The 23,606-nt window shown below is 50.2% G+C and overlaps 1 protein-coding gene across 2 annotated transcripts in view; it reads left to right on the plus strand.

Moving 5' to 3' along the window:
• The window catches only part of cd2ap (CD2-associated protein), a 45,730-nt gene that overhangs the window by 2,109 nt on the left and 20,015 nt on the right, over positions 1 to 23,606 (plus strand). The window contains exons 2-8 of one of the 2 annotated variants that reach the window (XM_083689301.1): positions 9,829 to 9,989; positions 14,796 to 14,976; positions 16,795 to 16,895; positions 17,721 to 17,841; positions 18,592 to 18,761; positions 21,721 to 21,808; positions 22,833 to 22,927. In XM_083689301.1, coding sequence (XP_083545427.1) covers positions 9,829 to 9,989; positions 14,796 to 14,976; positions 16,795 to 16,895; positions 17,721 to 17,841; positions 18,592 to 18,761; positions 21,721 to 21,808; positions 22,833 to 22,927 — 917 coding nt within the window. The remainder of the gene's footprint in view (positions 1 to 9,828; positions 9,990 to 14,795; positions 14,977 to 16,794; positions 16,896 to 17,720; positions 17,842 to 18,591; positions 18,762 to 21,720; positions 21,809 to 22,832; positions 22,928 to 23,606) is intronic. The other variant, XM_083689302.1, reaches the window with a different exon arrangement.

The following is a 23,606-nucleotide window of genomic DNA, read 5'->3' on the forward strand; positions in this document are numbered from 1 at the left end:
TCTGTGACAGAGCAGCAAGACTGGGCATGGTTGAGGTATGCAGACACACACACACACACACACACATACACACACACACACATATATGTATGTATTATATTATAGTATATAAATAATTTTCTTGAATTGGAAAGAGGCATCACAGCTTGAGTGTTACAGTCTAATGAAACTGTGGATTAGTCTATTGAAACGGCATCCAGTGTTAGCCAATTGATAGGAGCATTAGCCTAAGCCTGGGTTAAGATGTCAACGTTTATTCAAGGCCACCGAGTGTGAGAGGATCTTCGTCTGGATCACCAGTAGCCCCATAGAGATGTGGACGTGGATCCAAAAATATGTCCTAGAAAGCTTTATGATGTACATGTAGAATGCACCTCTTATGGGCTTAGTGGGCGTTGACCCGGCGACCCCAGGGCTGTTGCATAGTTTCAGCCCTAATGTGTTTTCACAGGGCCTTTTAGCTCCTGGCGGGGACAGCCGGGTTGTTTTTTTCCATGATCGCAGTGATTCTGGTGGACACCTTGGAATTGGAGGGGTTTGTGTTGGGAGGGAGGGGGGGGGACACACGTCTCTCTTCTCTTGCGATTGAAGTCTGAGCCCATGGCTTGGGCCTATGCTTGAGTCTTCTAGAATTCTGGTAGAACACCAGTTTTAGAATTCTGCTGTGTAGAACACCAGAGTCTTCTAGAATTCTGCTGTGTAGAATGCCTGAGTCTTCTAGACTTCTGCTGTGTAGAATGCCTGAGTCTCCTAGACTTCTGCTGTGTAGAATGCCTGAGTCTCCTAGACTCCCCTGCCGGGTAGAACTCAGTTGACAGTTCTGTTACAAGGAGTGGCTTCTCAATCAGAGCTGCAGGGCAGCTCAACATTCTGCCCTGGGGCGGACTGTCTTGTCCCTGGAAATCAACTGAATGAATGTGAAATTGCATGTCGTGTCATGTCCTGTCACTTGCCCGCAGTGTGCATCAGTGACCCTGCTCTGTCCTGGATTACTCACCCCCAATTCCCTCATTGTTCGATTAACTGCATTATCCAGGCCCAGCCTAGCCTGTATCCTCCTCCTAATACCACTAAAAACATCTTATAGGCTAGATCCCCGGGCATGGACAGACAGAGGGATGGAGAGACAGAAAAGCGGAAGAGAGAGGGAATGAGAGGGAGAGGGAATGAGAGGGAGAGGGAATGAGAGGGAGAGATACAGATACAGGTGGTTATTGAGTAGAGTGGAGAGTAAGAGTGACACCTAACCCCAGTGGCAGGGGAGTTGATAGCCAGAGGCCTGCCTTCTAAAATGCTGGGTGTGTGAAATGAACCTCCAAGCTTTTGATCGTCTCTCTCTGGCAACAAATATGTGAGGAATTTCTGCAGCCTCTCCCTGAGGTGTTGTTGTGCCACACTGTGACCGTCTGTGCTGCCAAAAGTGTGTGTGTGTGTGTGTGTGTGTGTGTGTGTGTGTGTGTGTGTGTGTGTGTGTGTGTGTGTGTGTGTGTGTGTGCATGCACGCACGCATGCTTGTACGGGTGAGTGTGTATGTGTGTGTGTACACGCAGCATGTTTGTACGGGTGTGTGTGTGTGTACACACAGCGTGTGTGTGTGTGTGTGTGTGTGTGTGTGTACACGCAGCATGTTTGTACGGGTGTGTGTGTGTGTGTACACACAGCATGCTTGTGTGTGTGTGTGTGTGTGTGTGTACACACAGCATGCTTGTACGGGTGTGTGTGTGTGTGTGTGCGCGTGCCTTACGTGTTACATAGCCTAGGCCTAACCCTACCTGTTATGCTCTCCCGCCCTGTATGTGCCAATGCGGCCGCTCTTAAGCCTGGGCACCATTACCTCCGGAGTACTAACAGTGCTGTCGAGAGCAGTGGCCTAGTCTTGGAATGCTCTCGGTGCAGTTGGAGCTTTTCCCCCCCTCTCATTTCCTGCTCCAGATGAGAATAACAGAGTCCTGTTTGATGACCTTGTAGAACAGAACACTCTGGGCTTGACTTACAGTTGTTGTTTGCACTATACTGAAGTTTCTAGTGTGTTTCTTTTTTCCCCCCAGTTTTTTTGTTTTTGGTTCTCTGTCCGTTTGTCCAACCTAGACCAAGGGGGGATACAAACACGTACATCGTGTTGTCTTGTGTGCTGATTCTGTCACTTTTTGGGACGGGTCCCTTCAGCGGCTTTTCACTTCAGCTACCACTTTCAACTAAGTCAGTTTGTTTGTGATGAGACCCAGTTCCTATGCCCTTGTGGAGGGGCCTTGGAGAGTGTGTGTGTGTGTGTGTGTGTGTGTGTGTGTGTGTGTGTGTGTGTGTGTGTGTGCACGTTCCCACGTGTGTGTGAGAGTAAGTGTGTGTCGCCTGCCTGTCTCCTCCCCTGAGCCTGAGCGAGAGAGAGTTGGGGCTGATTACAGACCGGCAGCGATGGTCTGTTAATGACACAGTCAGGCAGCAGAGATGGCCCTCGTTAACTCCCCCCGACATGAAAGCTCTCTCTGCTTTAACAGTCTGGCCCCGTCTTCCTTAGGCGCCATTTTACTGGCCCGCGCTACATGATCGACTTTCCATCAGAGAGACCAGTGCCATCTAGGCTAGGCTCCACCGGAACCCCTGACCCCGAATCGACCCCTAGCCTCTACCTGGCCTCTGGGCTCTTGTTTAGATCTCAGATGATTGGATAGGTGGAAGCATTGGTTGTCGGCCCCCATCTGGTCCACTGATAGGCCAGCTGGGATGTTGGTCCTCTGATAGGCCAGCTGGGATGCTGGTCCACTGATAGGCCAGGTGGGATGCTGGTCCACTGATAGGCCAGGTGGGATTTTGGTCCACTGATAGGCCAGCTGGGATGCTGGTCCACTGATAGGCCAGGTGGGATGTTTAGATGTTTGCTGTGTGGCTGGTCCTGTCCAGTTCTCTCATATCTACAACAGGGGAGGCTGGCGGAGGTAGAAATCGGAGGACGGGCTGATGGTTATGCGTGGAACGGAATGAGGATCGGTACCGAGCACGTGTGCACGGAATGAGGAACCATGTACAGATGTACAAGAACCTGGGGACCAGATCTACAAGAACCTGGGGACCAGATGTACAAGAACCTGGGGACCAGATGTACAAGAACCTGGGGACCAGATGTACAAGAACCTGGGGACCAGATCTACAAGAACCTGGGGACCAGATCTACCAGAACCTGGGGACCAGATCTACCAGAACCTGGGGACCAGATCTACAAGAACCTGGGGACCAGATCTACAAGAACCTGGGGACCAGATCTACCAGAACCTGGGGACCAGATCTACCAGAACCTGGGGACCAGATCTACAAGAACCTGGGGACCAGATCTACCAGAACCTGGGGACCAGATCTACAAGAACCTGGGGACCAGGGGTTCATTTTGGGTTTGTGGTACTAACTGTATGTGCGTATGGACTGTAGGTCTAACAGAGAGGAAGGAAGACGCATTGGTTCACAACTCAGTGACAGTGCAGCAAGCTTGTGGTCGCAAACGGCTGGTTTGCGAAGGCCGTGCGTCTCAGTCTTCACCCCCCCCCCCCCCCCCCCCGTCTCAGCCTTCACCCCCCCCCCCCCCCCCGTCTCAGCTGCGTGTGACTCACGCCGCTCTTCAGCCAGTTGACACAACAGTCATTAGTGTCCGGGCCCCGAGGGCCACGCTCAGAGTCGCTGGTCTCCGTCCCTGTTCATGTCTACAGACACATTTTTGATTGCCCACTCTAGCAATGAAGCCCCCCACCCCACTGACAGTGAATACATAACATGTGTTTGTTTGTTGTGTCACGGAACTTAGAACTGCTGTGTTGTTATCAGAGTGGATTGTGACGTCATGGTTACTGTGGTAGCATACATCCCGCCGTATGCAGGGTGTACACATGCCTCCCGTGATGTAGGCCAGGGCAACGTCAGACCTGCAGTCCCAGTGACCCAGATCCATAGTATCACATGAATGCGCAGACACACACACACACACACACACTTACACTCAGACAGTCTCGTACACACAGTCTCTCACACACAGGCGACCTGCCTGCCAACCCAACCCCCTCCATACACACACACACACACACACACACACACACACACACACTAGCATGACACTGTATGGACACGTGCACCACAGATGAATGTAAAGGATGGCTGCCTAGTCTGTCTAGTCCAGTGACTGGTAAATCAGATCGTGTGTGTGTGTGTGTGTGAGCGCTTCATTGCTCTCTGCCAAGCTACAGTAGGTCCAGGCCTGGAGCACTGGGAGTCAGTTAGTCAGAGGGACTGGCACTGCCTTAGGGAGGGGGGGGGGGGGGGGTACTGACTAGGACTGGGCTGGAGCTCCCCCACCCCCCCCACCCCCCCCAGCCTGCCTGTCTGAGCATGGGCCACTCTGCTTATTACTGAGTGTTGCCAGCAGCAGGGGTCGTGTCCTAGTAGAGTATTGATTGTTGTGTTCATCTTTGTTTTGTTTCATAGTTGTTTTGTTGTGTGTGTGTGTGTGTGTGTGTGTGTGTATATGGAGGCGGTTGGGCTGGCAGGTGTGTGTGTGTGTGTGGGTTGGCAGGCAGGTTGTGTGTGTGTGTGTGTGTGTGTGTGTGTGTGTGTGTTTAATCCTCTCCCCTCTGTTTTTCCTGCTGCCGAGGTGTTGTTATTTTATTGACCTGTTTAATCACAGGACCCAGTTTGTTCCAGGAGCACCCCGCCCGCCTGGACCTCTCCTGCTGAGAGCATGTGCTTTGAATCCAGCCGTGTGTGTGTCTGTGTGTGTGTCTGTGTGTGTGTCTGTCTGTCTGTCTGTCTGTGTGTGTGTGTGTGTGTGTGTGTGTGTGTGTGTGTGTGTGTGTGTGTGTGTGTGTGTGTGTGTGTGTCTATATGAAACTCATCGGCCTATGCCTCTTTTAACAGGTAGGAATTAGGTGTAGTTCTTGTGCTTCACTGACAGTTTTTCAGCCTTGTCTTTTCCTTCTTGGAAATTTCACTCGCTTGCTTCCCTGGTCAACCCGGCGTCTCAATACCAGCATTTAGACGTCCCCGGGCTGGCGGTGGAGACTAAAATAGTTATTTTTCCCTCAGGCCTAGCAGGCTTACAGCAGCACTAACCACCTGTGTGCTGTAGGACGTTTAGGGAGGCATTTCCTCTGAGGAGAAACCAAGAGGGCCTTTGTCTGCTTCTCAGCAGTGGTATTTCACAGATCAACATCACCCCGGGCAGGGCAGGGAGCAGGGCAGGGCAGGGAGCCGGGCCGAGTCAAACCAGGACAGTCCAACACCAAACGGGGATGATTTGGATGCTTTTACTGTATCTCCTTTGGACACTGAGAAGTGAGTGTGAGTGTCTGTCTGTGTGTGCATATGCGCCCCTGTCTGTGTGTGTGTGTGTGTGTGTGTGTGTGTGTGTCTGTCTGTCCCTGTGTTTGTGTGTGTCCTTGTGTCCGTGTGTGTGTGTGTGTGTGTGTGCGTGTATACACTGAGGAATAAAGCATCTTTTGTCCCTCTGTGATAAATCTCCTTTCACAGTTAGCACCACTTTTCACGGTTAGCAGGTTTCTGCATTGAGATTGCTCAGCGGGGCGTTAGCGGAGGCTAGCGGTCTGCCTGCTCTTCCATGTGTTGCGTTGTTTACCGTGGCAGACGGTATCTCTTCCTGTAGTTACACGGACAGAAGTTACGGCTACTCCGGCCTCCGGCCATGACGGCGGTGGCCCTCCACAAATTATGTTGTGGTGAGCGTAGCACTTAGGCAGATTAGCCTACGTTAATTTCAGTGTGTCTGTGTGTGTGTGTGTGTGTCTGTGTGTGTCTGTGTGTGTGTGTGTGCTTATCTGTGATGGGCGCCGGGGGAGTGTGTGGCGTCCGGCCAGGAGGGTCATTAAGGCGCGGGCGCTCGCGTCTGAGAAGTTGTCAGACTGTCCCGGGGAACCAGGCCCGAGGCAAAGCCTTTTTAGGTGATCAATTGTTTATTTAGGGTTAGGGTTTGTTCTCTGTGATCAATTTTGTATTCGTTTTTCAAATCACGAATAGGCCTCGGCTGTACTCAGTGAGGATTGATCTCTCACTGTGAAGATGTGTTAAGATTCTCCACCCTGACCTTCTCCTTGAAGTGTGCCCTCCTTGAAGTGTGCCCTCCTTGAAGTGAGCCCTCCTCCACTCCTCCTCGTAGAGTTTAAATGACGGAAGTCACAGCGGACATTTCCTGTAGCCTCTGCTTTAAAGGTCTAGCGTGTATTTTTGCGTGCCGCTGCCCCCGTTGGCCACGCTGAACATGTTAAAAACGTGCGCAGGCTACGTTTTCTAATAGCGCCATACATGTGCCTTGTAAACAAACGAAGCGTGAAGGCCGGGGTCCTACCCGACACCACCAGATTTGAGAAGAATCGGAAAACGCTTTGTTTGGACTAATACAGCACTCTTCCCAGAACCTTCTTCATCGTGTGATAGCTACCGGTTCCATCATGGCCATTTAGCACCGTTTTTATAGCTAAAATCGACGTACTGGACCCTTTTAACCGATCCAATTTGGGCAGAACAGGGCAGAGACATGGACCGCAGCCTGAGTGTCTCCCTGGATCTCTGCCTGAGAAAAGGCGCCCAGGGATCTTTTTTGGCAGTCTCTCCCCATCCCATCCAAGGCCCTGGTCCCGCTCCAGTCTGGCTCCAGTCTGGCTCTCCAGTCTTTAATGGTCCAGGTTTCAGATTTGGCTAAAGCGCAGCTGATCTGAGATCTGTGATTAAAGGATAACGTCTCCCTGGAGTAGGCCCAGCAGGCCTAGGATAACGTCTCCCTGGAGTAGGCCCAGCAGGCCTAGGATAACGTCTCCCTGGAGTAGGCCCAGCAGGCCTAGGATAACGTCTCCCTGGAGTAGGCCCAGCAGGCCTAGGATAACGTCTCCCTGGAGTAGGCCCAGCAGGCCTAGGATAATGTCTCCCTGGAGTAGGCCCAGCAGGCCTAGGATAACGTCTCCCTGGAGTAGGCCCAGCAGGCCTAGGATAACGTCTCCCTGGAGTAGGCCCAGCAGGCCTAGGATAACGTCTCCCTGGAGTAGGCCCAGCAGGCCTAGGATAACGTCTCCCTGGAGTAGGCCCAGCAGGCCTAGGATAACGTCTCCCTGGAGTAGGCCCAGCAGGCCTAGGATAACGTCTCCCTGGAGTAGGCCCAGCAGGCCTAGGCGGGCTTTCTTCTTCTGTGGTGTGGCGTGGTTGGCAGGGCCAGCACTGATGATGTGCGGAGGTGGGCCAGCTCTGATGATGTCATAGAGGGGAGCGGAGCCGTGGAGCCAGGGCCAGGCTTTGTAGCAGTGTGTCTGGACGGCTGCCCGGCGCTCAGTGTGGTTTGGTGCTAAACGGTGCCCTAGCTGGCACTAAAGCCCAGGTGAAGGCTCTGCCAACTACCGCTGTGTGTGTGTGTGTGTGTGTGTCTGTGTGTGTGTCTGTGTGTGTGTGTGTCTGTCTGTGTGTGTGTGTGTGTGTATCCGCCTGCCTGTCCGCCCACATCACTGTCTGTACATGTCAGTGTGTGTGTGTGTGTGTGAGACTGTATTTGTCACCGATTTTAGGATTTGTTGCTCTTTTGTTCTCGAGTGTCGCCCGGTGTAATCTATACAGTGTGTTTAGGCTGTGTTGAAGCCAAGCCTTGCCTTGAGTAATGTGTTTTTTTTAGCTAGGCTACATAGTAGTGATATTTATAGAAGCGGCCAGGCCTGCTCTACCAGCCGGAGTAATGATCACTCCTCCGCAGCGCTGCTCTGCTGATGTGGCCTGCACTGTTAGCTAGCATATGAACGTGTTAGCCAACGCCACTGCTCTGCCAATGCCTCTGACCTAGCTGCAGCGTTAGCATTTTAACCTACTAGCGTTCTGACGCACGGCTGTACTGCTGGTGTGTCCTGCTCTCTCAGTATGGAGTGCTTTGGCTAGCATGCTAATAGCGTAGCCTGAGGGCGTAGGAGGCAGCTGGACATGAGGAGGGGCACGTTTTGCGAGGGGGCTCCAGGGATAGATTTATTTATTTTTGAGGGAAAAACAGCTTTTAAATGCTGATTTTTGTAGTGACTTTTAAGAAAGAGACACAGACAAATCTTAACTTACAATTGAAGCAAATTACAAGCCTGAGGGCGGCCTTGCAGAGGGGTGTCCCCCTGTCTCCTACATCCTTGCCTTTGACATCAACCACACAGCAGCGCGTTGGCTAACATGCTAGCATGCTAGCTGTCCCCACAGTGGGCCATTCGGTGACAGAACTGGGTCACAGGAGAGGACGGTGGCCGTGGCGTCTGTGGGAGTGAGGAGCCCTGTCTTGGAAGGAGAAACACCATTCAGTGATTTAGCCTTGGTGCCTCTGAGAGGAGTCAGCTCTCTCGTAGACATTCTCATCTATAGTTCCACAGTTCCATTTCCAAGATTTTCATCTCCAATCTATTCTATTTTCGTCAATGGTTTTTAAAATATCCTTTTGTTTTTGACCATGTTTTTAGCTTGGGTCCTAGCTGGCCCTTATCTCAAATAGATTGAGACTGAACTCTGTCTGCGTTGTGAGTCACAATGCCTCTGTCTGAAGCTAGCCTTTGTTTCCATGCTACTGAGAGACTGCCCTGTGCTGCAGCATACAGGACCGCTACAGCTTCCTCCCTATCTCCCACCACATCACTATGTAAACAACCACAGTCAACAGAGATTGGTGCAGCTGCTCCCTCACACACACACACACACACACACACACACACACAGTCAGATGTGTCTCAGTTGTGTGACTGTGTTGCCAGATATCGCTCCTATTCCCAGGGCGCTGGAGAGGTGATGACAAGGCCGCGATGGCGTTGGGCCAGGAAGTCGCTTGTGTAACAAATTACTCTCTCTCTCTCTCTCTCTCTCTCTGTGTCTCTGAATCTCTCTCTCTCTCTCTCTCTCTCTCTCTCTCTCTCTCACACTCTCTCTCTCTCTCTCTCTCTCTCTGTGTGTCTCTGAATCTCTCTCTCTCTCTCTCAGTGTCTCTGAATCTCTTTTTCTCTCTTTCAGTGTCTCAAAATCTCCCCCCCTATCCCTGGCGTTGTTTTGGTCTCCTGTGGTTGGCTAGAGAATAGAGAAATCAATCATAATTGGATAAGGGAAGAAAGCAGACATTGTTGTTGTTGTCTAAGTGGGAGCTGTGTCTTAGAGGACGTCAGTGTAGTGGATGAAGGCCTGTTGAGTCACATGGTGGTCTGGTCTACTAGACTAGGCTGGTCTGTGTCAGGTGGTCTGGTCTACTAGACTAGGCTGGTCTGTGTCAGGTGGTCTGGTCTACTAGACTAGGCTGGTCTGTGTCAGGGAGCGTCAGAGACCTGAACACAACTCAAGGCTAATTGAAGCGTCCTTGCCTTCCCCCGTAGATGTGACCTTATTCAGTGTAATGCAGCGACCTCTAGCCTCGAGCCATCTGTACCAGCCAGGGCGTCACATCTGAGGAAAACTAATCAAGCTTTTAAGAAGTTCAAGAAAGGGGAAAAAAGACATCTTCCGGAGAGGGTCTTTCACGTACGTTTGGGGAGGTGGGGTTGCAGAGCAGTAAGGATTTCCTGCACATGCGCGTAGCTCCCCTTCTGTCTATAGGTCACGGAAGCCAATTATCCCACAGACGGTTCGCCGGGAGCGTTTGGTCATCTGTGTGAGGCAACACGTCTGATATGAGAGATTAAGTAACCTCTGCCCCCGGTGTGTTGAAACGATGAAAATATTGATTGAAGAAACAGGGCATTTGTCCAAGTATTGATATTAAGCAAACGTCTCTCTCTTTCTCTCCCACCCCCTCCCCTATCTTTCTCCCATCCCCACCCCCTCCCCCTCCCTCCCTCCCTCCCTCCCCAGTAGAGGTTGTAGTGGAGTATGAATACGAGGGCCAACATGAGGATGAGCTGACCCTCCGGCTGGGTGACATCATCAGGAACGTCCGCAGGATCGAGGAGGAGGGATGGATGGAGGGAGACCTCAACGGGAAGAGGGGACTCTTCCCCGACAACTTTGTCAAGGTGAACAGAGAACACACACACGCACTTTCACGAGCATGCACGCACGCACACACACACACCAATGAACACGTGCACCTGCCGACGCATATGTACACACACACACACACACACACATACATCAGAAACAATCACACACTTTCATGCGCATACACACACACACACACACACACACACACACACACACACACACCCGCAAAGATGCACACCTGTAGATGCATATAAACAGACACACCAGAAACAATCAGATTCTAGAGCCTCACTGTGGGCAGAAACAATCAGATTCTAGAGCCTCACTGTGGGCAGAAACAATCAGATTCTAGAGCCTCACTGTGGGCAGAAACAATCAGATTCTAGAGCCTCACTGTGGGCAGAAACAAGAGATCAGGAAGCAGAGTTCACCTTTAACAAGATTAGATATGCATCCCTTCGTTGATGTTCACATCTGAGTGATGAGACTAAATCCCATTACTGCTGTATTGTCCTCAACTGCTGCAGTAATCCCAGTGCACCTGCTGGGCGCACACAGACACACACACACACACACACACACACAGTGGTAGTTGGCCGTAGTAAGTCCAGGTAGTGGGGCTGGGGACTCGTTAACACAGCACCATGAAATGTGCTGTTGCAATGGAAGGCATGTGCCCCATTACCCACAATACCCTGTAACGTGGCATGAAATAGAGTTGCTATGGTGCTCAGATCTCTCTCTCTCTCTCTCTCTCTCTCTCTCTCTCTCTCTGTCTATTGCTCTTCTCTGTCTCTCTCTCTCTCTCTCTCTTTCTCTCTCTCTCTCTCTGTGTGCTCTGTTTCTATCTATCACTCCCCTGTCTCCCTCCCTCCCTCTCTCTTCTCTTTCTCTCTTTAACCTCACTCTCTCTCTCCCCCCCTCTTTCTTTGTCCCTCTCTTTCTCTTTCTCTTTCTTCTGGCTTAGTTGAGAGGATCAAGATAGGTGGTCCGCTAAGGAGCCTGAGTTTCCTCAGATAGGTAATCCTCTGAGGAGCCTGGGAGCAGCAGCGAGGATCAGTCACTGCACTTTGCTCCCGGACACACTCTTGTCTTTTCCTCACTCAAACCCGCTCCTGCGGCTGACGGGAACAGTTGTTTGCCAGAAGGTACATGAAATGTCAGAGGAGTCAGCGGTAAGGGATCCGTCATGTCATTGTTTGTTTCTGTTTCTGCTGTTTAACGAACGTGACGGGGTTTGTTGTTGAAGTGTCTTCAGTGATACTGAAGAGAGGTACCTGTAATTAGCACGTCTGGGCTGCCTGTCGAGAGAGAGAGAGAGAGAGAGAGAGAGAGATCTGTGTTTGCTACTTGTGCTTATGATTCATTGTAATTTGTGGAATGGAATGAGGACCGGTATCAAACACACCATTCCTCATTCCATTGCATGCATTACCACATGAGCCCGTCCTCCGATTTCTACCTCCAGCAGCCTCCCCTGACCTATTGTATTCCACTCTGTTCTGTTCTGTTCTACTGCTGTTTGTTCAGCGTGACCTCCTGTGAGTGAACAGAGAGCAGCACACTCTTGTAGGAAGTGTCATTGTTTGGAGGTTGTCCCAGGAGAAGCTGACGTCCTGAACTAAGTCTCTCTTTCTCTCTCTCTCTGACCATTCTCTCTCTCACTCTCTATCCATTTTCTCTCTCTCTCTCTAACCGTTCTCTCTCTCGTTTTCTTTCTCTCTCTCGTTCTATCCATTCTCTCTCTCTTTCTCTCTCTTTCTCTCTCTTTCTCTCTATCTCTCTCTCTCTCTCTCTCCCCCCCCCGAACTTGTTGCCCCTCAACCCTGTTGCTCCCTTTTTCCTTCCCTTTTTCCTTCCCTTGTTCAGATCATGTACTGCTTGCGGGGTTAAATAGTTGAGTTATTTGGAGCTCTGGTGGCAGAGGAAGGCCCAGGCTAGCTCCTCATATCTGTTGGCAGGAGAGAGGGATAGCTGTGTGAGCGAAGCAGCCAGTCAGCAACACACACACTCACACACACTCTCACACACACACACACACACACTCACGCACACTCACACTAACACTCACACTAACACTAACACTCACACTAACACTCACACACACACACACACAGCGCGTTACTGTCTGTCTCCTTCCTCCGCCGTGGAAATTGCCCAGTCAGCATGTGTGAACCAGGAAACGGATGGAACGAGGGGTCAGTCTCAGGCTACCCTCCACACACACACACACACACCCACCCACCCCCCCTGGTTGTCCATCCACTGCCAGGGATGGGACAGACGGAGTACTGTATTGGACATAGAGCCAAAGGCCTAGCCCAATACTTGACATACCCCATTCGTGTGTGAGCGTGACTGGACTGACATACTGTAACATATTGCTGTCCTCCTCTCCCCTCTCCGCTCTCCCTCCTCCCCTCTCCTCCCCTCTAATCCGCCTCCCTCCCCTCCCCTCCCCTCTCCTCCCCTCTCCTCTGCAGACAACAGGCCTGCATGCAGACTGACTCTGAATTTCCACTGCACCGTTATTAAAAGGCCTAAGATGGACTTTGCGCCTCTTAAACAGGATCGTTTCAGGGAGAAAAACCAATCCTCTTTTATAACCTACAGGTGGTAAAATTGTGCTCTTTCGCGGTGGATGGAGCATGTAAACCCCACGGGCTGGGACTCAGGGTGGACAGGGCTAGGAGATTTAGAAGGCCAAGTGCAGGTTGCCATAGCTGTTGTTTGTTTAGTAAAGTGGATTGCAGAGTGGACAGACAGAGAAATAGAGGGAGAGAGAGGGAGAGGGAGAGAGAAAAGGAGGGGGGATTCCGGAGTGCTTTTTCGAGCATTCCTCAGAGATTCCGGTGCAGTGAGTGACTGTGTGAAGGGGAGGCGAGGGGGGAGGGGAGGGGAGAGGAGGGGGGAGGGAGAGAGAGAGGAATGGAGTGGCTGGTTGCTGTTCTGAGGGGGGAGTGGTGGGGGGGGGGGGGGGGGGTGTGGTGGGGGGAGGCTGGCTGCTGTCCTAAGGCTGGCTGAGAGAGGCGGAGGGGAGGGGAGGGGAGGGGAAGGGTGAGGGGGAGGGGAGAGGCTGGCTGCTGTCCTAAACAGGGTGAGGAGGAGAGAGGGGAAGGAGGAGAGGAGGAGGAGGGGGGGCTGGCTGCTGTCCTCATGCTTTTCTGAGGGGTGGGGGGGGGGAGTGGACTGGAGAGCAGAGCAGAGAGAGGAGAAGGAGAAGTGGTGAAGAGAGGGAGGGAGAGGAGTGTGGGAGGGGGACAGGTCTGAACATGAGCAGACTCAGGGAGAACACAAACCCTCATTTAGAAAGTCTATCAAGAGATTTCTAACAACTATGAAGAGGGCTGTGTTTGAAGTAGAGGTGTGTGTGTGTGCGTGTGTACGTGCACGCTTGTGTGTGTGTGTACGAGGAGTCTATAAGTGTCTACTCAGAAGCGTGTGTGTGTGTGTGTGTGTGTGTGTGTGTGTGTGTGTGTGTGTGTGTGTGTGTGTGTAGTTAGCCTTGAGGAGGAATGTCTGTGCTGTTTAGTTCCTGGTGCTCACCTCAGCCTGGCTGTGTCAACAGGGGCATTTCTCAGAAGGGCGGGGACTCACAAAATGGCCGACTCCACCTGGGTCGTTAAATGGCAGGAACCACAGAAGCTTACAGTACTGTTGATGCACAAAAACAGGAGGTTTACATGACTCTGCAAGTGCAATAGGAAACCTATCATATCAGGAAAAGGTTTGGTCTTTTTTCAGCTTTTCTGTTAGTTAGGCTTGTGTTGGTATCAGAATTCTCAAACCGGTATACAGGACCAGTCAAAAGTTTGGACACACCTTGAGGAGTGTGCAAAGCTGTCATCAAAGCAAAAGGTGGCTACTTTGAAGAATCTAAAATATAAAACATATTCTGGTTTGTTTAACACTTTTTTGTTCACTACACAATTCCATATGTGTTCCTTCATAGTTTTGATGTCTTCAATATTAATTTACAATGTGGAAAATAATACAAATAAAGAAAAACCATTGAATGAGAAGGTGTGTCCAAACTTTTGACTGGTACTGTACATTCCCGTCAAAATACCTGCTACACCGGTAATAACCTTTTACAATGTCACACCATGTACCTTCAGAATGTTGTTTTTCTTCAAATTTAATCTCTCTGGTTACCTTAGCAGGCTAAAAGATGTTCCACATCGCCACTGATCACGCCTCACGCTGCGCTGCCTATGCCACCTTATTCATTGTAATAAACCTCAGCTCCTCGCTGTGACGGCAAATTAACGGTATGGGCGGCGTGGCGGGAATCACACCGGTGTGAGCTCGTACACCGTGTCCTTCCGGTAAAACCCTCCGCCGGCCCAAACCTACCATTCAGTCATCGCTTCTCACCTCCTTCTCTCTATGAACCGAAGGACATGGTTTAGGTCTCATGAGGGCTTCCTCATTCACACCCTCAGTCAAGTGGAATCCCCCGTTAACTGGATTCATTACCGCCCCAGCGCCGTCTCTCAGGACGACGGACGCCGTGACCTCAGAGTCGCGTTGAGCTGGCAGAGTGATGACTCCACTCCCCTGACGCCTGCAGGGTCACAGACCTCGTTATACCTCCAACCAGGAGTTGGGCCTAGCTAGCTACACACACACAGACACACAGACACAGACACACGGATGCATGCATGCACGCACACACACACATACATGGACACACACACACACACACACACACACACACACACACAGATCAAACAAATCAGCCTTTTCCCTCACCACCGTGGAATGGCCTCACGCTTCTGGTTCTAGTGAAGGAGTCCATTATCCTCACACTTGTGTTTGGCCTCTTGTGGTTTCAGGAGGTGAGGAAAGAGCCCAAGGAGGTGAAGGAAACGAGGGAGGAAGCGAAGGATGAGTCTCAGCCCCAGCGGAGAGAGAAGAGTGCAGGGAACGTGGCTAACCTGGTCCAGAGGATGAGCACCTACGGGATCCCAGCGGGGGGCTTCCAGCCACACTCACAGCCCCGCGCCTTCAAGAAGAGTAAGTCAGCAAGTCAGCTGTGTGTGTGTGTGTGTGTGTGTGAGAGAGAGAGTATTGCTGTGTGTGTGAGAGTGTTTGTGTGTGTGAGAGAGAGAGAGTATCCTGAGTATCTATTTGAATAAGAAATGCTTTCAATACATTTTTTCCCAGCTTACATTGAAGGGAAGTCAGTGGGCGCCCTTTGAAATTGTATCAAAAATAGACTACATTAGAAATGGGTGTGGATGTGGGTGTGGATGTGGGTGTGGGTGTGGGTGTGGGTGTGCAGGTGGATTGTGGATATCACCTGCTGCTCTATTTGCATGTCTGACTGCCTGTCAATCACACGCAGTAGCAGACCAGAACAACAGATTCACATTCATAACCAGCCAGTTTGCACCATCCTTGTTTTACAGTCTAGGTGTTGCCCCAAAGACAGACAGATATGCACGCAGACACACAGACACACACACACACACACACACACATATACACACACACATATACACACACACACACACACACATACACACACACACACACACACACACATGAATGTAGCTGAATGATAGAACGATGGTCTGTTGAGAGCAGAGTCACTCACTGACTGAGTGTAGTGGAACTACTCCTGACTGTGTTTCCAGAGGGCTGTCCTCCAGTGGTAGTGCAGTGTTTCCAGAGGGCTCTCCTCCAGTGGTAGTGCAGTGTTTCCAGAGGGCTGTCCTCCAGTGGTAGTGCTGTGGTAGTGCAGTGTTTCCAGAGGGCTCTCCTCCAGTGGTAGTGCAGTGTTTCCAGAGGGCTGTCCTCCAGTGGTAGTGCTGTGGTAGTGCAGTGTTTCCAGAGGGCTCTCCTCCAGTGGTAGTGCAGTGTTTCCAGAGGGCTGTCCTCCAGTGGTAGTGCTGTGGTAGTGCAGTGTTTCCAGAGGGCTCTCCTCCAGTGGTAGTGCAGTGTTTCCAGAGGGCTGTCCTCCAGTGGTAGTGCTGTGGTAGTGCAGTGTTTCCAGAGGGCTCTCCTCCAGTGGTAGTGCAGTGTTTCCAGAGGGCTGTCCTCCAGTGGTAGTGCTGTGGTAGTGCAGTGTTTCCAGAGGGCTGTCCTCCAGTGGTAGTGCTGTGGTAGTGCAGTGTTTCCAGAGGGCTCTCCTCCAGTGGTAGTGCAGTGTTTCCAGAGGGCTGTCCTCCAGTGGTAGTGCAGTGTTTCCAGAGGGCTGTCCTCCAGTGGTAGTGCAGTGGTAGTGCAGTGTTTCCAGAGGGCTGTCCTCCAGTGGTAGTGCAGTGTTTCCAGAGGGCTGTCCTCCAGTGGTAGTGCTGTGTTTCCAGAGGGCTGTCCTCCAGTGGTAGTGCAGTGTTTCCAGAGGGCTCTCCTCCAGGTAGTGCAGTCCTGTGTGTGTCTGGGTGCAGCTGTGCTTACACGGGCGTGTCCTATCAGAGGATCACCTCGCTGAACACTGTAGTCCAGTAAGGTGGGAGGGGCCTGTTGGGTTCTCCACTTCCTGAGTCCAGTGCCCTTCCCACATTGCCCTCCACAGGCACACAAGGGTACCGAGACACACACACACACACACTAAACAGACACATCATAAAACACACACACACACACACACACACACACACACACCATAAACAAACACTTGCTTAGGACACACACACAGACACACACACCATAAACAACCAACTACACACTCACTCTCTATCTCTCTCCCTCTCCCTCCCTCCCCCCCCTCCCTCCCTCCCTCCCTCCCTCTCTCCTCCCCTCTCTCTCCCCCCCACCTAACACCATGATCCGGGCTGGTGATCACAGACTGGTGTAACTTGTCTTTCTCTCTCATTGTTGTTCTTCCAGAGCCCAGGAAGAGGCAGTGCAAGGCGCTGTTCGAGTACGTGCCACAGAACGAGGATGAGCTGGAGCTGAAGATAGGAGATACCATCGACATCACTGAAGAGGTATGTTAAGCTACGCTACGCTAGTACGTCTGAGTGTTCATTGACATCAATGGAGAGGTGCATTATGTTAAGCTACGCTACGCTAGTACGTCTGAGTGTTCATTGACATCAGTGAAGAGGTGCATTAAGCTGCACTAATGCTATGCTACCTTACATCTATTCATTGAAAGTATTCATTGACATCAATGAAGAGGTACATTAAGCTACGCTACACTAGCACGTCTGAGTATTCATTGGCATCAGTGAAGAGGTGCATTAAGCTGCACTTATGCTATGCTGCCTTACACAGTGAAACTATTTATTGAAATCAATGTTGAGGTAGACAATGCTAAGCTATGCTAAGACTAAACTGCCCTACATTTCATTATTTACATATGCTTGTTGTGTCTCTCCTGGGTTGGGTTACCGCTCTCTCTCTCTCTCTCTCTCTTTATTTAAACGTGTCATTGCTCTTGTTCTGTTGAGAGTGGATTGTGTCCTGTTGAAGTCATAGAGGTTAAAGTCTTATCAGGAGAGAGCATGATAAGGATTTTCCATGATCTGTCAAATTAAGTTGCGTAACTCATTCCTGAAATTAGGCCAACATATTGTCATCCAAATCTAATCTGGGGACTGTTTTACTACTTCATAATACAATGTAGAAAGACGTTTCCAGGAGACGCTGGCGGAAGTAGAAATCTTATTACCATTTCCTGATTCCATTCCATGCGTTACAATGAGGCCGTCCTCCGATTTCTACCTCCCCTGGCGTCTTAACTCATCTTCAGTAGATTTCTGCGTTGGTTTTCTCAGAGGTTTCTCACCCCCCCCCCCCCCCCCCCCCAGGTTGAGGAGGGTTGGTGGAGTGGATCCTTGAACGGCAAATCAGGACTGTTCCCGTCCAACTTCGTCAAAGAGATGGAGACAGGAGAGGATGGAGAGACCAACGATGTCACGGATGAGACAGGTAGGAGACCAGCCAGAGCTCCACTAACACACACACACACACACACACAGGTGGGACTCTCCACTAACACACACACACAGGTGAGACTCTCCACTAACACACACACACAGGTGAGACTCTCCACTAACACAGACACACAGGTGTGACTCTCCACTAACACACACACACACACACACAGGTGGGACTCTCCACTAACACAGACACACAGGTGAGACTCTCCACTAACACACACACACAGGTGGGACTCTCCACTAACACACACACACAGGTGAGACTCTCCACTAACACACACACACACAGGTGAGACTCTCCACTAACACACACACACACAGGTGAGACTCTCCACTAACACAGACACACAGGTGAGACTCTCCACTAACACAGACACACAGGTGAGACTCTCCACTAACACACACACACAGGTGGGACTCTCCACTAACACACACACACAGGTGGGACTCTCCACTAACACACACACACACAGGTGGGACTCTCCACTAACACACACACACAAGTCAGGACAGGCACACCTGCTTAGGGTTCAGCTTGTTGGCTTAGCCTCAATGTGGTGTCTTTTGTGTGGTTAGATCAATTATAGTTGTAGGGAGAGGCTGTTTGAGGGTGTGTATGTGTGTGTGTATATGTGTGTGCAGGTGTGTGCACAGGTGTTTGTTTGATGCGTGCGGGCATGTGTGTTCACATGTTTTCATCTCATTGGTCCTATCCCCTCCTCCTCTTCCTCCTCCACAGACGGTAGTGGGAAGGAAGCTCTGCCCGCCCCCCACCCCTCCCCGGGGAACGGAGTCATCGCCCAGCCCAAGAAGATCCGGGGGGTGGGCTTCGGGGACATCTTCAGCCAGGGCTCAGTGAAGCTAAAGGTCCGCTTGCCCAGCACCGAGACGGACGAGAAGAAAGACAAAGTGAGTGAGCTGAACTGAGCTGAGCTGGACTGAGCTGGACTGAGCTAACTGCTGAACTTAGCACTGACTAATTCCAGTGGCCAAAACGTTTCCATAAATTACATGGGGAACCAGTGGAGGCTGGTGGAGGTAGAAATCGTTCCTCATCCCATTCCATGCATTACAATGAGCCCGTCCTCCGATTTCTACCTCCACCAGCCTCCACTGGTGGGAATATACTACAGTATTACAGGCAGCATCTACAGGTATTCTCTCTCTCTCTCTCTCTTTTCTCTCTCTCTCTCTCTCTCTTTTCTCTCTCTCTCTCTCTCTTTTCTCTCTCTCTCTCTCTCTCTTTTCTCTCTCTCTCTCTTTTCTCTTCGCTGGGAAAGGATTGATGCTGCCTCCACATTCTCTTCTTCTCTTTCTTAAGTGTGCGCTTTTGCACTTTTCCCCCACAAGGACTTCAAACGCAGCGCATCACAGTACACCTTAGGACGAGGGTAGGATCTGGTGCCTGAGAGCGGACACACACACACACACACACACACACACAGACACACACACACACACAGACACACACAGACTCCCCCAGACTCCCTACTGGGCGCCAACCACTCTCCCCTAAAATAGACCACGCACCCCTAAGAGAACACAGAGGATCCAGCCAGCGGAAAACACAGATGTTCTAGAAGTGTCTCGTCCTGACGTCTGGAATGCTTGACAGTAGCACAGTAGCTCAGCCCTCCTTCCCTCCCACCTGTTGGGTAACCTTCGCTACTGTTAGCCGTGCAGAGAAGCATGAAGGGATAATCTCACAGGAGGTCGTAGCTGTTCTTTTGATTTATTTTTCAACATCCTTTATCGTATAACACATAAGACACATATTTTTCATGACATACAGACCTCATTAACGAGATTGTACCTGTCCTTAAAACACCTGAGTAGGTATTATTAGGCACCTCTTGTATAGTTTCCTAACCCCTCTATAGTGACTCTCAGTCACCCCTCCAGAGACCCCCTATTGGGGAGATGTGTGAATAATATACATATCACAGTTAAATAATCAATAGGGACACAGGCTAATTACAATCCCATACTTGTCAGATGGAGTATTATTCTCAGTAGTAGCTGTTCTTTTGTAAAGCCCTGAGACTGTTTGCTTTAGTCGGAGGCACAGGTGAGACAGTCTCAGCGTCAGAATGCTCCGCCCCTTCTCCCTGAGAGTGTGAACTTGTACACAACCCTATATGGATGTAAGAGCGTTCGATTGGTTTAAATCACTAACTGCCAAAGAATTCCGGAACACTTGCGACCTAGAGTGCCAGGTTTTTTTTATGTGGTGGTTTTTACCTAGCAACAATACTTGGATTGGCTACGAAATAAAAACAATTGGTGCATTTCTTTGGTCAATAAACTCTAGAATGTTGACAATTTTGGGCGACTTTATTCACCCTCGGCACTGAGTGGGTTAAGAGCCCATGTTTTACACCAGTCCTGTGCTTTTAAACCCATGTGACTGAGTGAACAAGCGCACATCGGGGAACACCAGAGAGTGCTGCGTTGGGTTGTGGGTGGGGTTTCATCATCAAGCCTTCTTCCTTCTCGGCTTGTAATAGCCTTTATTTTGGGCCCTGATTGTTTGGGTGGCGGCTCCCCGGCCGTGACCTAGATTTCTGGCCTGGCGTAGCTCTCAGAGACTGAGGGAGATATATTTCAGAGTATGTTTACAGTATAAACAAAGTAGCGTTTGCGTCTCAGGCGTCTGCTTCAGGGGAGGCTGGTGGAGGTAGAAATCGGAGGATGGGCTCGTTGTGATGCGTTGTAAAACCTGTCCTCCGATTTCTACCTCCACCAGCCTCTCCTGATCGGCTTCATATAATCTGTCTGTCAAAGCGGTTTGTTTTGTGGAATCAGATGTAATGAATGACACCTTTTAGGTCTTTGCCTTTAAACTGATGTTTGAAGCGTTTAATAATTTACTTGACTTTACTTCCCGAGCATGAACAGTGACACAGTGTTCTTAGTAGCTAATAGCTGTGTTCTTAGTCAAAGGGTTCTAAGCCTTCGTAGACTTCTAGCCATCTAACTCCCTCTGAAACTCTCCTCTCCCGCTCTTCTCTCTCCCTCTCCCCCTCTCCCTCTCTCTCTCCCTCTCTCTCTTCCCCTCTCTCTCCCAGCTTCCATGGCATACTGCGCCAGCCTCACCCTTCCTACCCTCTCAACATCCTTACATCACGCATCCCGCTAGCTTCACTCTGCGTTAGCTGACATGATTAGGCTAGTGATGCTACCTATGTCCACATCTGCTACGGAACACTCCACTCACCAGCCTGCCATCACAACCCAGCCCGTCCTCCCGTCCTCCCGTCCTCCGCCGGTTCCAGAAGCTTCTATGGCTCAAGGCTCTGCCTGTCAGCTCCGCTGTCGGCCGGTCTCTCAACAGCAACGCCTGGTTGCTTGCCTCATCCCCGCTTGTCAACTCTAACCATCCCAAGCTTTGGCTCTTGTCCATATGCAGCCTAACCCATGTCATACTCTCCGTAGCAGCCGACATGTAGACAGCCATGTTTTTCACTAACGCCGACCTGGGTGAGGGGTTGTTAGAAAGGTTACTGGCACTAAGATCATCTTTAGGCTATATCCACAGCCTACACTGGGTTTAAGGGGCTGGTTTTCCGGAAACAGATTAATCCTAATCCTAGACTCAAATACATCTTCAGTGGAGATTTACTATTGAAGATGTTATTTAGTCCAGGCTCTTGACTAGGCTTAATCTGTGTCCAGGGAAACTGGCCCAAGATGATCTTCTACGAAAGCCATGAAACTCAACCCACTGTTTCGACCAATCAGTGAATCCGCTGATGCATTCCGGTAAAGCATGGCAAGTCTCTCATTGGTGGCGAACATTGTGGGGACATTGCGCTGTGCATCCAATCATGTCAGTAAAAATCCATCTGTGTGGTTTGCTTCATTTTAGCCAATGTCATCATTACCATCCGCCGCAAAGCCCGCCCATTCCAACACGACAGACTCACTGAAAACAGACGGGGACGGCAAAAGCAAAGGTAAGAAAGAAAGCAAGAGAGAGAGAGAGAGACGGCAAAGTTTAAAGTATTTATGATTACAAGCAATAATTTATATCAAATGTCATCTAGTAGTGCAGTATTATAGTATATAATGGACCATGTGAATTGAATCGGCTACATCTGATTACGTTTGATGCCCTTGGAATCTTTTCCAAGGGCATCAACTCTGGTGTCAGAGTTTGACCTGATCATGATTGTAGTACTGTGTTTATGGTGTTTTATATGGTGATCCCCATACTAAATTGATTGTAGTACTGTGTTTATGGTGTTTTATATGGTGATCCCCATACTAAATTGAAGTTAGTTTCAAAGGGGGTTATATAGTTGGGAAACATGTCACTTGATGCACCATAGTTGCTCCATGAGTGTCAGATTGTAATGGTGGTTCAATACCACTGGGAATTAATGTGGGACATTGTGTGTGTGTGTGTGTGTGTGTGTGTGTGTGTGTGTGTGTGTGTGCGCGTGTGTGTGTGCGCGTGTGTGCGCGTGTGTGTGTGTGTAAATGAGGTGTGGTGAATATGATGATGATTATGTGGAGGACTACATTCATTAGTGGTTCATTGATGGTGTGTACAGTATCAATATAACTGGGTTACAGCAGCCGACTCAAACTCAGACAAATGCCTAATTTTCAAGACCTGTGGGCATCTGAAGGTTGGAACTAAAAATAGTATTAATAAATTAATAAACCATAAGTAGGAGTCGTCATTGTTTTTCTGTGTCCTGGGATCAGGTGAGGGGGTGGTATGGATTGAACAATTAAATAAAAAAGAAATTATGCAAGCAATGCTATCTGGTGGAACTTAATTGCTATATTCCCATTTCCGGGCCGGTGAGACATATCTTTGACCCCCCTGATATAGAGTGTGAGGTCTATATGTGAATGACAATGGCGTCATAGTGTTTATTTAGAGTGTGAGTGTGAGTATACAATGTGAGGTGTATACTGTATAATATTATTGACTGCATGTCTTGGTTGTCTCTCTCTCTCCCTCCTCAGTAAAAGAGTACTGCAAGGCCACCTTCGCTTTTGAGGCCACTAATGAGGATGAGCTGACCCTGAAAGAGGGTGATGTCATCACAATACTCAGTAAGGTAAGCCTGACCTTACCTGCCCTGCCCTGCCCAGACTAAAACTGGCCTACACTGACCTGACCTCACCTGACCTCACCTGACCTGACCTGGCCTCTACCAAGCCTACCTGCAATGTTTTGGAATAGAAAGGATTAGAACTTCAAGTCAATCAATTGTCCTAGAGTGACTGTTTGCGTGTGAGACCGTATTCTCAGCTGAGAGACTGAGATTGACTGCTGCTTCTTCTTGCAAGGGACAGAGAGGACTGTGTCAGGCATGTACACCTCTCACAGACAGAAGGGACCCACCTGTGGTGCACACTGTTAATTAAGGGCTGTGTGTGTGTGTGTGTGTGTAGTGTGTGTGTGTCTCTCTCTGCACACCCTAGACACTGTGTGTGTGTGTGTGTGTGTGTGTGTGTGTGTGTGTGTGTGTGTGTGTGTGTGTGTGTGTGTGTCTGTCTGTCTGTGTCTCTGCACACGCGCGTGTGTCTCTCTATGCGCGCGTGTGTCTCAGCGTGTGTGTCTCAGCGTGTGTGCCTCTACGTGTGTGTGTGTGTGTGTGTGTGTGTGTGTGTGTGTGTGTGTGTGTGTGTGTGTGTGTGTGTGTGTGTGTGTGTGTGTGTGTGTGTGTGTGTGTGTGTGTGTGTGTGTGTGTGTGCGCGCACCACCACCAGCTGTTGTTGTGACTAGTGATGTTA

The sequence above is a fragment of the Argentina silus genome (genome assembly GCF_951799395.1).
Source record: "Argentina silus genome assembly, chromosome: 17".
Taxonomy (NCBI): domain Eukaryota; kingdom Metazoa; phylum Chordata; class Actinopteri; order Argentiniformes; family Argentinidae; genus Argentina; species Argentina silus.